Source organism: Leptodactylus fuscus, chromosome 5 (assembly GCF_031893055.1).
Source record: "Leptodactylus fuscus isolate aLepFus1 chromosome 5, aLepFus1.hap2, whole genome shotgun sequence".
In the NCBI taxonomy this organism is placed as follows: domain Eukaryota; kingdom Metazoa; phylum Chordata; class Amphibia; order Anura; family Leptodactylidae; genus Leptodactylus; species Leptodactylus fuscus.
In genome coordinates, this window is record NC_134269.1 from 214,587,424 (window position 1) to 214,599,714 (window position 12,291).

A 12,291-nucleotide genomic window follows, 5' to 3' on the forward strand; every position below is an offset into this window, starting at 1 on the left:
TTGTACCCTTTTTTTCTCCCTAACACGTAGGAATAGCCTTAAGAAAGGCTATTCTTCTCCTACCATAAGATGTCTTCTCCACGCCACCATTCGGTAGAAATCTGGGTTTTTTTTGGTATGCAAATGAGTTCTCTTGCAGGCCCAATGCTGCGAGAGAACTGGCCAGCGCCACCTCCATCTTCTTATGTAATGCCCTCTCCGTGTCTTCTTCCGTCCTGGGTTTCAATCTGCTAGGCCTCGGCCGAGCCAACTGTGCATGCCCACGACCACAAGAAAAATGTCCGCTTACACAGTAAGCTGGGGTAAGCGGCCACTTTATTGTGGCCTATGGGCATGCACAGTCGGCTCTGCCTGAGGCCTAGAAGTTTGAACCCAGCTCCGGAAGGAGATAGGCAGAGAGGCTGTTCCTGAAGAAGATGGAGGTGGCGCTGGAGAGTTCTGTGGCAGCATTGGGCCCGCCCCCAGTGCTGCAAGAGAACCAATTTGCATACAGACGAAAACCCGGATTTCTAGCGAACAGCGGCGCGGAGAAGACATCTAAAGGTAGGAGAAGAACAGCCTTTCTTAAGGCTATTCCTACGTGTGATCGAGAAAAAATGTGATTTTAATGATAGTATCTAGAGATGAGTGAGTATATTCAATTGAATACCTCCCCTGCATAGTTTTTGGTGTAAAAAACAGCGCCGGGGAAGGTGGGAGGGGAATTGAATGTTTACCGCGTGATATTCGACCGAGTACACCAATAACTATGCAAAGGGAAGTATTCGATTGAATACTACTCACTCATCTCTAATAGAATCCCCTTAATGCTTTGCAGCACTCCCTTCTCCAAAGAGGCAGAGGTTGGAGCACTATATGTGGTATATTCCAAACCTTCTATGAGGTTTCTGTTGTTCCAACTAGGCTCTGAATAGAATTCCAGAGCTCCACATTGTACCCAGGAGCTGATCCAGGCTTCTCCCCTTCCAGACGCTGATATTGATTGGATGAAGCAAAGTTCCTGTAGATCCTGTGCTCTGTTTATATTTGTCTTGAAACGTAATGGGAATGGAGGCCGAGTTGCACAACCCACTATAGTAAGACAAAGCTGCGATTCATTCATTGTTGTGTTAGTTGTGAGCGCTACTGAAAACAACTGATCAGTGGGGATCACAGACCGCCACTGATCGGGTATTGATAACCTAAGTATAGATTATTAATACGTATAACCCAGAAAACCTCTTTACGATTGAAACATTATAAAAACGGTATGAGTCCAGAGAAACTTTGTCACACATGTGCAGCCAGCTGAGCTGTGTGCGACCATCTTTTGCCCAGTTCCACAGGATCCTAAGACCCGTAACTTGTAAGGTTTGTTTTTCTCCCTTTTTACTTTATAACTGTTTGCTTGTTTATGTCACTTTTTGTATTAAACATGTATTTTATTTATAACATCATATTGCTTCACAGTGTACAGAACGGAACTTCAAGCTCCTGGGCCCCAATGCAAAATCTATGATGGTAGACCTCTGACCATGTGCCATCAATAATACGGGTGCATGGCTGTAGTTTGCAGTCTGAGTTCAGAAGTCTTAAAAAATTTGATTTGTTGTAAATTGAGTAAACTCTTTCAGATTAATCATAAGGTCTCCTGTTTAGGCAGGTGTAGCAGCACCTATGAAACATCAGTCAGGAATGAAAACCTTGATTTTTCTTTTTAGGAAATCTTTAGTAACTTCTCTGCACTCTGCTATGTCTCTCAAAGACGATCCATGCTGTGTCTTTACCTGGTGGCCGCAATGTACTATGCAAAGATTCCTCACTTGGATGGTCCTGTATTCTGTTAAGCTGCCACAAGATGGCGGTAAATTATGTTCTTTGTAGTCCATCATAGATTCTATAGCGCCTATGTAGGGTGGAGTCTGTATCGCCCTTGTGGCTCTTTAGTAGAATGTAATAATAATTGCAATAAAGTTTTTTAGAATTGTTGTATGAAACAAAACTATAATAAAACGTAACATACAAGGAAGTGCAGAAACCATGCCATAAACCACTGCATAAGCGAACAATCAAGTCCAAGACTGACATGGACCGACAAGTATTAAAACAATCAGGAAACAAAGATAGAAGGGGGAGACAACAGGAGGGAGAAGGTGTAAGTCCAGGGGGCAGCAGAAATCGCCAAGGCAATGGAGGGGAGTCTCACAAGACCAGGACAGCTTATGAGAAGAGATTGGTAAACTCCAAAGATTCCTCGAACACAACCCAAGACCGCCGGAGGGAGAGAAATAATTGTCCTGGAGTCCGTGAGAAAATGAAACAAGAGATCTCCCTTAACTTTGGATATCTTACCCGGGTTAAGAGAGAAGAGAGCCAGTTGGGGTGATGGAACACGGGATGACCGCTAATGGTTGCATATAGAGAGAACACGGAGGACCAAACGGTCGGTTTTGTGGAAGTGCATCTCCCTGCACTCTCTCCAAATGTGAAAGAGAGAGCTCACAGCGACAACAATCGTCAGAGACATAAGATTTGTGAAGGAGGTCCGGCACTGGTACCAGCGGGCTACAAGAAAATGGCCGCTTACAATACTGTGTAAGCGGCCACTTTATTCTGGCTAGCGGGCATGCGCAGTCAGCTTTGCCCGAGGCCTAGAAGTTTGAACCCAACCCCTGGAAGAAGACTCGTGAAGATCCCATTCCTAAAGTAGATGGAGGCGGCGCTGGAGATGCCCCCATTGCTGCGAGAGAACTCATTTGCAAACCGAGATTTCTACAGAATGGCGGCGAGGAGAAGACATCTACATGTAGGAGAAGAATAACCTTTCTTAAGGTTATTCCTACATGTTAGCGAGAAAATATTTGATTTTAATGGTAGAATCCATTTAATGGTGCGCCACCTCCGTCTGTTTTTCCCACAGCGCTTTTTTGCTGTGGGACGCCACGTGGGGACTTAGCTTTACAGACATTGTTAGTCACTCTCCCACATAGGGCTCACAATCTAGATTCCCTACCAGTATGTCTCTGAAGTTTTCTAGGAAATCCTGAAACCAGGGCAGAGAAGCAATGAGAATATTTTATCTAATAATAGGAGACATTTCCTACAATAAAACCTTCATTACTAGATGACAATTGTTACAGAAATGACCATTTATTAGTCACAAATCACCATTTTCATTATTATCTTCATCATTTGATGAATCCATTAAAGGGGTTTTCTAGAATGGAGCCTTTTTTGATCAGTTTGTGAAGCAGTACTATACAGTCTTCTGCTTTTTGGCTTTGTCCCTCTCTCCAATGGCTGCCTGGAACAGCTGGTCAGTGTGGGGTCAGATTGTAACCAATTTTATAGCGATAACCAGAGACATAACTTGAAGCTCCTGGACCCCAATGCAAAATCTGTAATGAGACCCCTACCTCCCTTGTATTATTTAGATTAGTGATATTTTTATGGTGCAGAGACCTTCAGGGTCCAGGAGCGACTGCTACCTCTGCACCCCCTATAGTTACGGCCCTTCTGAGGTCCTAGCCTGAGAATAGGTCACCAGTTTCAAAAATGGCGCTAGCCTGGAATGTGGTGTCTATGATGGACCCTCACAGCCCCCGCCCCAATATCTTTATAGAACCATCACACACATTTAATGCAGCATGAAGGGGCTCAGTGAAGGTGGAAGTGAAGGTGTGTAAGTGTCTGATGGGGTCACACAGCTCATAGAAGGACAACTGCCTGGCCTCATAATCCAGACAGATCCTGAATCTATTACTGGAGATCTGGTGAGGTAACGGGATCACTTTACTGTCATGTCTCACTGAATACTGAATATGGATCGCCCATCTGCTTAAACACCAGGACTTGTTATTTTGTACAATGTATGACTGATACCTATTTATACTGGGATAACACATCCCTACACTCCACCTGGTTGACACGATCTCTACATCCCAGTAATGTCGCCCTGAGGTAAATCCTCTGATGCTTAACACCTGAAGATGATCCTGGAATCTCTCTGCTATATATGGATATTTCTGCCTTATATCTATCCGGGTTGCAGTTTTCAGGTCGTCTGATATTCGGATATTATTACCAGCTGTGTTTACATCCAGTAATATGTCTGCAGGACCCTGCCCATAGATCCCTCCCTCTCCTGCAGCCGTTACGTCCCCCCCAACACCCCCAGTCCTGTTCTTTTTTTTAGATTTTGCGGGTGAGATGGTCTGTACATATGTCATTATATCAGAGAGACCTGCATGTAACATCCCTGTAATTCCATCCACATCTACATCATGTGTCTTATCATGTCCCCCTGTGTCCTCATCACCTCCCCCCTCCTCAGGATCACACAAGTCACCTGTGTCTGGATCCTGTAAGACAGTCAGTGGATCAGTCATGTTACACAGCTCCTCAATGTGCCTCATCTTCATGGACAGCTTGGCCTTCTTTATTTCCAGCTTCTGGATCACATCAGACAGTGACAATGACCGCTGCTCCTCCTGCCTGGAGATCTCACTCAGGACCTTCTTCTCCAAGTCGTCCAGTCGTCTCCTGATGTCTATAAACAGGGCAGTGACTCTCTTGGCTTCTCCAGATTCTTTTTCTTGAGTTTTTTTCCAGTGCTCCTTCAGACTCTGGACTCTTTTCTCAGTCTTCTTTCTCTTTGTGATCAGTTTCTGGAGAACATTTCTCAGTTTCTTCTTCTTCTTCTCAGAGGCCTCATCCAGCATCTCCACCCGGTGTCCTCGATGTTCTCCAGCCAAACTACAGGACACACAGATACATAGGGCATCCTTAGTACAATAGTACTTTAGAACTTCCTTATGGACAGAACATTTCCTCTTCTCCAGGTTGGTGCTGGGATCAGTTAGGACGTGTTCTGATGACTTGCTGTGGACTCTCAGATGGTTATCACACAGAGAAGCTTCACAGAGTAGACAGGACTTCACAGCAGGTACAGGAGAGTGAATACAGTAAGTGCAGCAGATCCCAGTGATCTCCTCCTGATGGGGCTCAGTAGACAGGACACGTTCTACTATATTACGTAGAGTTATGTTCCTCTGCAGTACAGGCCGCTCTGGAAACTCTTCTCTACATTCAGGACAGGAATAAACTCCAGACTCGTCCTGTGTATTCAGGACCTGACCAATACAGTCCCGGCAGAAGTTGTGTCCACATCTCAGGATTACAGGATCGGTATAAATGGTCAGACAGATGGAGCAGAGCAGCTCGTCTCTCACATCAGCAGACGCCATGGCTTCAGGATTTGCAAGAAAGTAAGCAGAATGTGTATTTAAGGAGTGTCCCAGGATATATGACGTTACACAACCTGTCACTGAGAGCAAATTATTAACGTTATAATCTACTAGCTTTTACCCGTGACTTTGTCTGTGGTGATTTGAGAATTGGGCGGACACAGATGTGTGAAACTGTGAGAGTACTTTAAAGTACTTTAGATTGTGTATGTAGTAATACAGACAATTTGTTGTTATTTTGAGAGAAAGTTTTTTTAATTTCAGCTGGTATATGGTAAAGTTGAAATGTACATACTGTATTCGGGAGCGAGGTATTTTAAGTTAATATACTTCTATGGTAACTAATATGTATATGTATCAGCTCCGAGGGGTGTTTTTATAGTTGGTGGGAACCTTCAATCATTTGATTACAAGTGCCCATAGACGGCAATCCAAGTGTGTTGCCGTCTATGGGAGATTGCAGCCATTAGCATCGGGCCTCCGCGTGTAGCAGGGAGCCGGTTGCTATAGTGACCGCTCTGCAACAAAGCGGTTGGCTGTTCTTTTACATTCCCAGAGGATGTCGTGGAGGGCCGGGCCGCAGCATTGCTCCACTCCTGCCGCTGCAGGAAGCCCGCGGTGGCAGGAAGGTTGCGATCGTGCTCCTCTACCCCTTGCCCCACCGTATACCCGGCGTATAAGACGACCCCCAAGTTTTCTGAAAAGTTTTGGGGGGAGGGGGAAGTCGTGTTATACGCCGGAACACGCAGTGAGGTTGTATGTGGTAGTGGCTGGAGGAGCAACTGAGGAACAGGGCACTGCAAGACCCTCGTCAGATAGCAGCTAATGTAATGTGTCGGCTGGCCGACCGGCTGTGTTGTATGGCTGGGGCGGAGGACACAAGACAAAGAGCAGGGCAGCTTATATATGGAGCAGCTGTCTATAGAAGAATGTGTGCTGCGAACTTACCGCTGAGCGTGAAGATCGTGGAAAGCAGGAGGATCGCGGAAAAAGCAAGCCAGGTAAGGTAAATTCGAGGGTCGGGGATGACTGTGGAATGCCAGTGTGCGGCCCAGGCTGTGTGTGCGCTGTAGTGACGTGTACGCAGGAAGTGTGCGTGCGGCCTCCTCAGTGCAGTGTAGTTCGTCTCGCTGCCCAAGCAGTGTTGCGCTGATGTTCAGCAAACATAGCGGTCCCGGAGCGTCGGCTTTGGTAGGCTGCTGAGGTATATTACCGTAATGTGACTGTGTAAGGTCAGCAAATACATGTAAATTTCATTGAGTGGGGTTAGGGCTACCCTTGAGGCGACAATAAGGAGTGTGCAGGTAGATTGTGGCTGGAAATGCGAGGAAGTGTGTGTGATTCTACATCTGGGGTTGGTAGTCCTGCTTTTGTGACTCTCCTGGCAAGAAAGCATGTTGTTTAGCGGCACCAAAAGTAGCCTATGTTTCAATCCCAAGTGAAAACTATGTTTGTGGAAAATTTCACGCAAATCCGTCCAGGCGTTTTAGCGTGATTGAGGAACAAACATCCATTTATAATATATGTTAGTAGGACTAATTGGAATCAGTATCTTGTCTTAACTCCCCATGGGAGTAAACAGAGTTCTCCATATTTACACTGTCCGCATTAGAGTGTAAGCTTCTGTAATCAGGGCCATCTCTCTCCTCCTGTATTGTAGTCAGTGGTTATTTCTCTTCTCTCCTCACTGTACATAGTTTTTTTTTTTATCAATAAGATGAATGTGAATATACCATTATATGTAATGAGAGAATTATGTGATCCATGAGAACTTTATTTTCAGATGGAGGTAAATTGAATAGTATCGCCACTATGGATAACTGCATAGACTTGATGGGATAAGTAGCAGCCTTAGAACATGATGTGTGAGGTGAATGTGGCCATATCAGTATAGCGTGAGATAACCCCAGTAATGTACAGCAATAATATATGATATATCAGCCATCTCTGCAGTGTATGAGGTAACGTTGGAGCAGGTACATGCCGAATACGTGAACGTCTGTGGTAATAATTCACCCATTTGTGAAGTAGGAGCTGATACTACAAATAGTACATGATATCTGAGGTGAATGTGGTCCTATTATTGTGGCAAACCCCAGTCATATACAGCAATATAATATGAGGCCTGCAATGTGTGAGGTATGTTGGAGCAGATACATGGCGACCACATTAATTCCTCTGGCGATAATTCTTCTATATGTGAGGTAGGAGCTGATACTAAATATAGTACACGATGTTTGAGGTGAATGTGCTCACTATATTGTGATGTCAGGTGATAAATCTAAGTAATTTACAGCACTTATATATGATGTCTGCTGTGTGTGAGGTAATTTAGGGCAGATATATGAGGGAACATGTTGACTACATCAATTTTTGTGGCGATAATACTATCAAATATGAAGTAGAAGCCGATTTCACATTAGTACGTGATGTCTGAGGTGAATGTGGTCATATCAGTTTTCTGTGACGTGATAAACACCAGTATTATACAGCACTAATATGGGATATATCAGCCATGTCTGCAGTGTGTGAGGTAAAGCTGGAGAAGATACATGGCGAATATGTGAATTTCTGTAGTAATGCTTGCAAATGTGAAGTAGGAATGTAAACTAGAAGAGTATATGATGTCTGAGGTGAATGTGGCCATATTAATGTGTTGTGTGGCGATAAATCCCTCCAATTCTTCTAGTGAGAGGAAGATGAAGATAGAACAAAAAGCAACATCTGTTCCTAAAGATCACCCTGCCATCAGTTACATTGTGGGCACACACGTAATCCTTCATTTTAGAGCAGCCTTTCTACATCTATGCGATTACTCCAAGTACTGGGGGGTGCCTTTTTGGGGAAATATATGAAGACTAACATTTTCAATGCGCTGGTGGATAGTGTGCATCATTTTTGAAAAGGTACAGGGGTATAACTAGAAAATCATTTACATCTTAATTTTGGTATAACTGATGATTATCTGGTGGGGCCTGCGCACCCTCGCCATGTCCCCTATTTCGGGAAACTGTCATGGGTACCGCAAAGAATTTATGAAGTATAAATGGTGATAAATCTGCCTCCATTTTGTCTAGCAGATGTCCTGACCATGGGGCAAAGAAATAGATAATGAAGGAACATGAACTATTGTGGCCCATCTGATCAGCAAGGATCAGACATCAATTTTCCGTTGTGGTCAGAGAGTTGCACTTAGATTGGTAGGATTACAAATCCAGTCGTCTCCTGATGTCTATAAACAGGGCAGTGACTCTCTCGGCTTCTCCAGATGCTTTTTCTTGAGCTTTTCTCCTGCTCTCCTCCAGATTCTGGACTCTTTGCATAGCCTTCCTTCTCTTTGTGGTCATTTTCTGGAGAACATTTCTCAGTCTCTCCTTCTTCTTCTCAGAGGCCTCATCCAACATCTCCACCTGGTGTCCCAGCCAAACTACAGGACACACAGATACATACGACATCCTTAGTACAATAGTACTTTAGAACTTCCATTGTGTTCATTATGGCAGAGTCAGGCAGTCTCTGTATGTAACACAGAATGGAGTTGCTCCTGCCTGTACTTCATAGTCCAATATTGTGCATGTAGTGTTGTTTGAGGACCTTTGATGACATCACAGGCCCTTCAGCCGCCCCATAAGATCACACTATGTGGTGGGCAGAGCTACATGCTAATTTGGGGGTGGAGCTAAACAGCAGGTTGCATGTTAAACCCCGCCCACCAAATGACGCAAGAAACCAGGAAGAAAGAAGATTTTACAGCAGTGAAGACTGGTGAGTATGCGACGTGAGAATACCCCTTTAAGGCAATGATTTAAGGCAAACCAGGCTCCAGCTTGTTTTACTGAAATGGAGGATGCATTCTCTCTTTTGCAGATCTGTCGGTTCTGGGATCTTTCATTGAAAAGCATTTTGTAGTCCGTCAAATACTGAAGTGTTGGAAGAAGTGTCTTGGTGGTGAATCTCATTGTCTCGTTTCTTTCAGCTTATTCTTGACGATGCTATCTGTTTTAACCATTGAGTGTTCAGACCCATGGGAAGGTGCATTGTGTCACATTGACATTTTTCGTGTCGGTAAGTCATTCTGGGCTGGGGGGATTGTACAGAAGGGATGTAGTCTTGGTAGATCAGGGACTGAAATTTTGTATACACAAATCGAAGACAGAGCAAATGGGTCGGGGACATTGGCTTTCTATTCAATCGTTATCATCCAAGAGTTGTCCGATTTGTTTAGTCAGGGATTTTGCTGCTATGTTACAAGAGAAATGGGTATGCCCGGGTGACTTTTTGGTCCATGAATGGGGTAAACCTTTAACTTGTTACCAATTTATGTCGGTGTTCAACTTCTCTCTGCGTAAGTTCAATCTTCATTGGAGGAATTTGGTATGCACTCTTTTCAGATAGGGGTAACAACAACGATGGACTCGTGTGTTATGGGTAATGAAGGGGTCAAATGATTGTGCGGGAGGAAGGCTGAATGTTTCCGCTCATATATTAGGCCGAACCTTTTGACTAGTTAAAACATGTTGTTTTTTTTCTTTTATTTCTTTCAGGAACTAAACACCGTAATATATGGATTATTGGTCACGCTTATGTATTTGGGGGCGGAACTATAAGCCACAGTATCACGGTCTTCATTGATAGGTGTGTTTACACAAGTATGTTTACGGGAGATTGTTCTTATTGACTTGAGGTTGCTAGCATGCCTGCAGTCTAAGTCATGCCCTTTAAATATACATTAGCTACAATATACAGAAAACACATCACAACTTTGTAGATGGATATAAATCGGGAACACAACTTTTAGTCGGCTCAGTCATAAATTAACAGCAATTCACTTGAACAAGTAATTTTACCCCACAGGTAACAAAATTCAGGCCATGACAGACATACAACATTAATTCAGTATCACAGTCCACATCTGCTGGGGGACAATGCCCATTCATTTTGGGATGTGATAAAGGGATCATATGTAGTACTTGTCGCTCAGAAGCTATTGGCCCTATATAAATGGAGTGAAAGAAAAATACATTTACAGAGCGCTCGGAATTTTGTTCCCATCATTAGAACCTTCCCAATTGTAGGAAGTTGTCAGGTCTGGTAGTCAGTCAGAAGAACCAATAATATAAGACATTTCCTACAGTAAAACCTTCATTACTAGATGACAATTGTTACAGAAATGACCATTTATTAGTCACAAATCACCATTTTCATTATTATCTTCATCATTTATCCATTGTATCCATTAAGTGTGAATGTGGTCATATCTGTAAGTACGAGGAGGTGAATTACACTCTGTGTCTATGGTGGACCCTCACAGCCCCCGCCCCAATATCTTTATAGAACCATTACATACATATAATACGGCATGAAGGGGCTCGGTGAAGGTGTCAGTGAAGGTGTGTAAGTGTCTGATGGGGTCACACAGCTCATAGAAGGACAACTGCCCGGCCTCATAATCCAGACAGATCCTCAATCTATTACTGGAGATCTGCTGAGGTAACTGGATAGCCTTATTGTCATGTACCACTGAATACTGATTATTACACCACTGCCCTCCACATAAACCCCAGGACTTGTTATTATCTCCAATGTATGACTGCTGCCCCCTCCTGGCTATACTGGGATAACACATCCCCACTATCCACAATCCTGATTCACTGATCTCCACATCCCAGTAATGTCGTCCTGAGGTAAATCCCCTGACACTTATCACCTGAGGCCAATCCTGGAATCGCTCTGTGGTTTCTGGACGATTCCATATAATTTCTTTCCAGGTTGCAGTTTTCCGGTCCTGTGATATTCGAATATTATTACCAGCGGTGTTTACATCCAGTAATATGTCTGCAGGACCCTGCCCATAGATCCCTCCCTCTCCTGCAGCCGTTGCCTTCCCTCCAACACACTCAGTCTTCAGTCCAACATCACCACCCCCATATTTTGTACCTGACACAGCTTCTGGATCTTGGGTGTGACTGGGCAGAGATTGGGCGCTGGGGGGTTGTGGCCTCATTTCTTCTGGTTTTGCGGGTGAGATGGTCTGTAGATATGTCATTATATCAGAGAGACCTGCATGTAACATCCCTGTAATTCCATCCACATCTACATCATGTGTCTTATCATGTCCCCCTGTGTCCTCATCACCTCCCCCCTCCTCAGGATCACACAAGTCACCTGTGTCTGGATCCTGTAAGACAGTCATTGGATCAGTCATGTTACACAGCTCCTCAATGTGCCGCATCTTCATGGACAGCTCGGCCTTCTTTATTTCCAGCTTCTGGATCACATCAGACAGTGACAATGACCACTGCTGCTCCTCCTGCCTGGAGATCTCACTCAGGACCTTCTTCTCCAGGTCGTCCAGTTGTCTCCTGATGTCTATAAACAGGGCAGTGACTCTCTTGGTTTCTCCAGATGCTTTTTCATGAGCTTTTCTCCTGCGCTCCTCCAGACTCTGGACTCTTTCCTCAGTCTTCTTCCTCTTTGTGAAGAGTTTCTGGAAAACATTTCTCAGTCTCTTCTTCTTCTTCTCAGAGGCCTCTTCCAGCATCTCCACATGGTGTTCTCGATGTTCTACGGCCAAACTACAGGACACACAGATACAAGCAGCGTCCTCAGTACAGTAATATTCCAGGACCTTCTTATGGACAGAACATTTCCTCTTCTCCAGGTTGGTGCTGGGATCAGTTAGGGCGTGTTGTGGTCCCTTGTTGTGGACTCTCAGATGGTTATCACACAGAGAAGCTTCACAGTGTAGACACCACTTCACAGCAGGTACCGGAGAGTGAATACAGTAAGTGCAGCAGATCCCGGTGATCTCCTCCTGATGAGGCTCAGTAGACAGGACACGTTCTACTACATTACATAGAGTTATGTTCCTCTGCAGTACAGGCCGCTCCCGAAACTCTGCTCTACATTCAGGACAGGAATAAACTCCAGACTCGTCCTGTGTATTCAGGACTTGATCAATACAGAACCGGCAGAAGTTGTGTCCACATCTCAGGGTTACAGGATAGGTATAAATGGTCAGACAGATGGAGCAGAGCAGCTTATCTCTCACATCAGCAGACGCCAT

The 12,291-nt window shown here is 44.4% G+C and overlaps 2 protein-coding genes across 2 annotated transcripts; both read right to left on the minus strand.

Moving 5' to 3' along the window:
- Positions 1-3,572: 3,572 nt before the first annotated feature.
- LOC142204104 (E3 ubiquitin-protein ligase TRIM11-like) lies at positions 3,573-5,228 on the minus strand. Its single transcript, XM_075275364.1, has one exon. The coding sequence runs from the start codon at positions 5,223-5,225 to the stop codon at positions 3,573-3,575; it is 1,653 nt and encodes a 550-aa protein (XP_075131465.1). The 5' UTR covers positions 5,226-5,228.
- Positions 5,229-10,467: 5,239 nt separating this feature from the next.
- LOC142204099 (E3 ubiquitin/ISG15 ligase TRIM25-like) lies at positions 10,468-12,291 on the minus strand. The gene has a single exon (XM_075275359.1). The coding sequence runs from the start codon at positions 12,289-12,291 to the stop codon at positions 10,531-10,533; it is 1,761 nt and encodes a 586-aa protein (XP_075131460.1). The 3' UTR covers positions 10,468-10,530.

Excerpts from the sequence above, each read along its gene's own strand:
- LOC142204104 (XM_075275364.1), bottom strand. The coding sequence starts at position 5,225 with ATGGCGTCTGCTGATGTGAGAGACGAGCTGCTCTGCTCCATCTGTCTG.
- LOC142204099 (XM_075275359.1), bottom strand. The coding sequence starts at position 12,291 with ATGGCGTCTGCTGATGTGAGAGATAAGCTGCTCTGCTCCATCTGTCTG.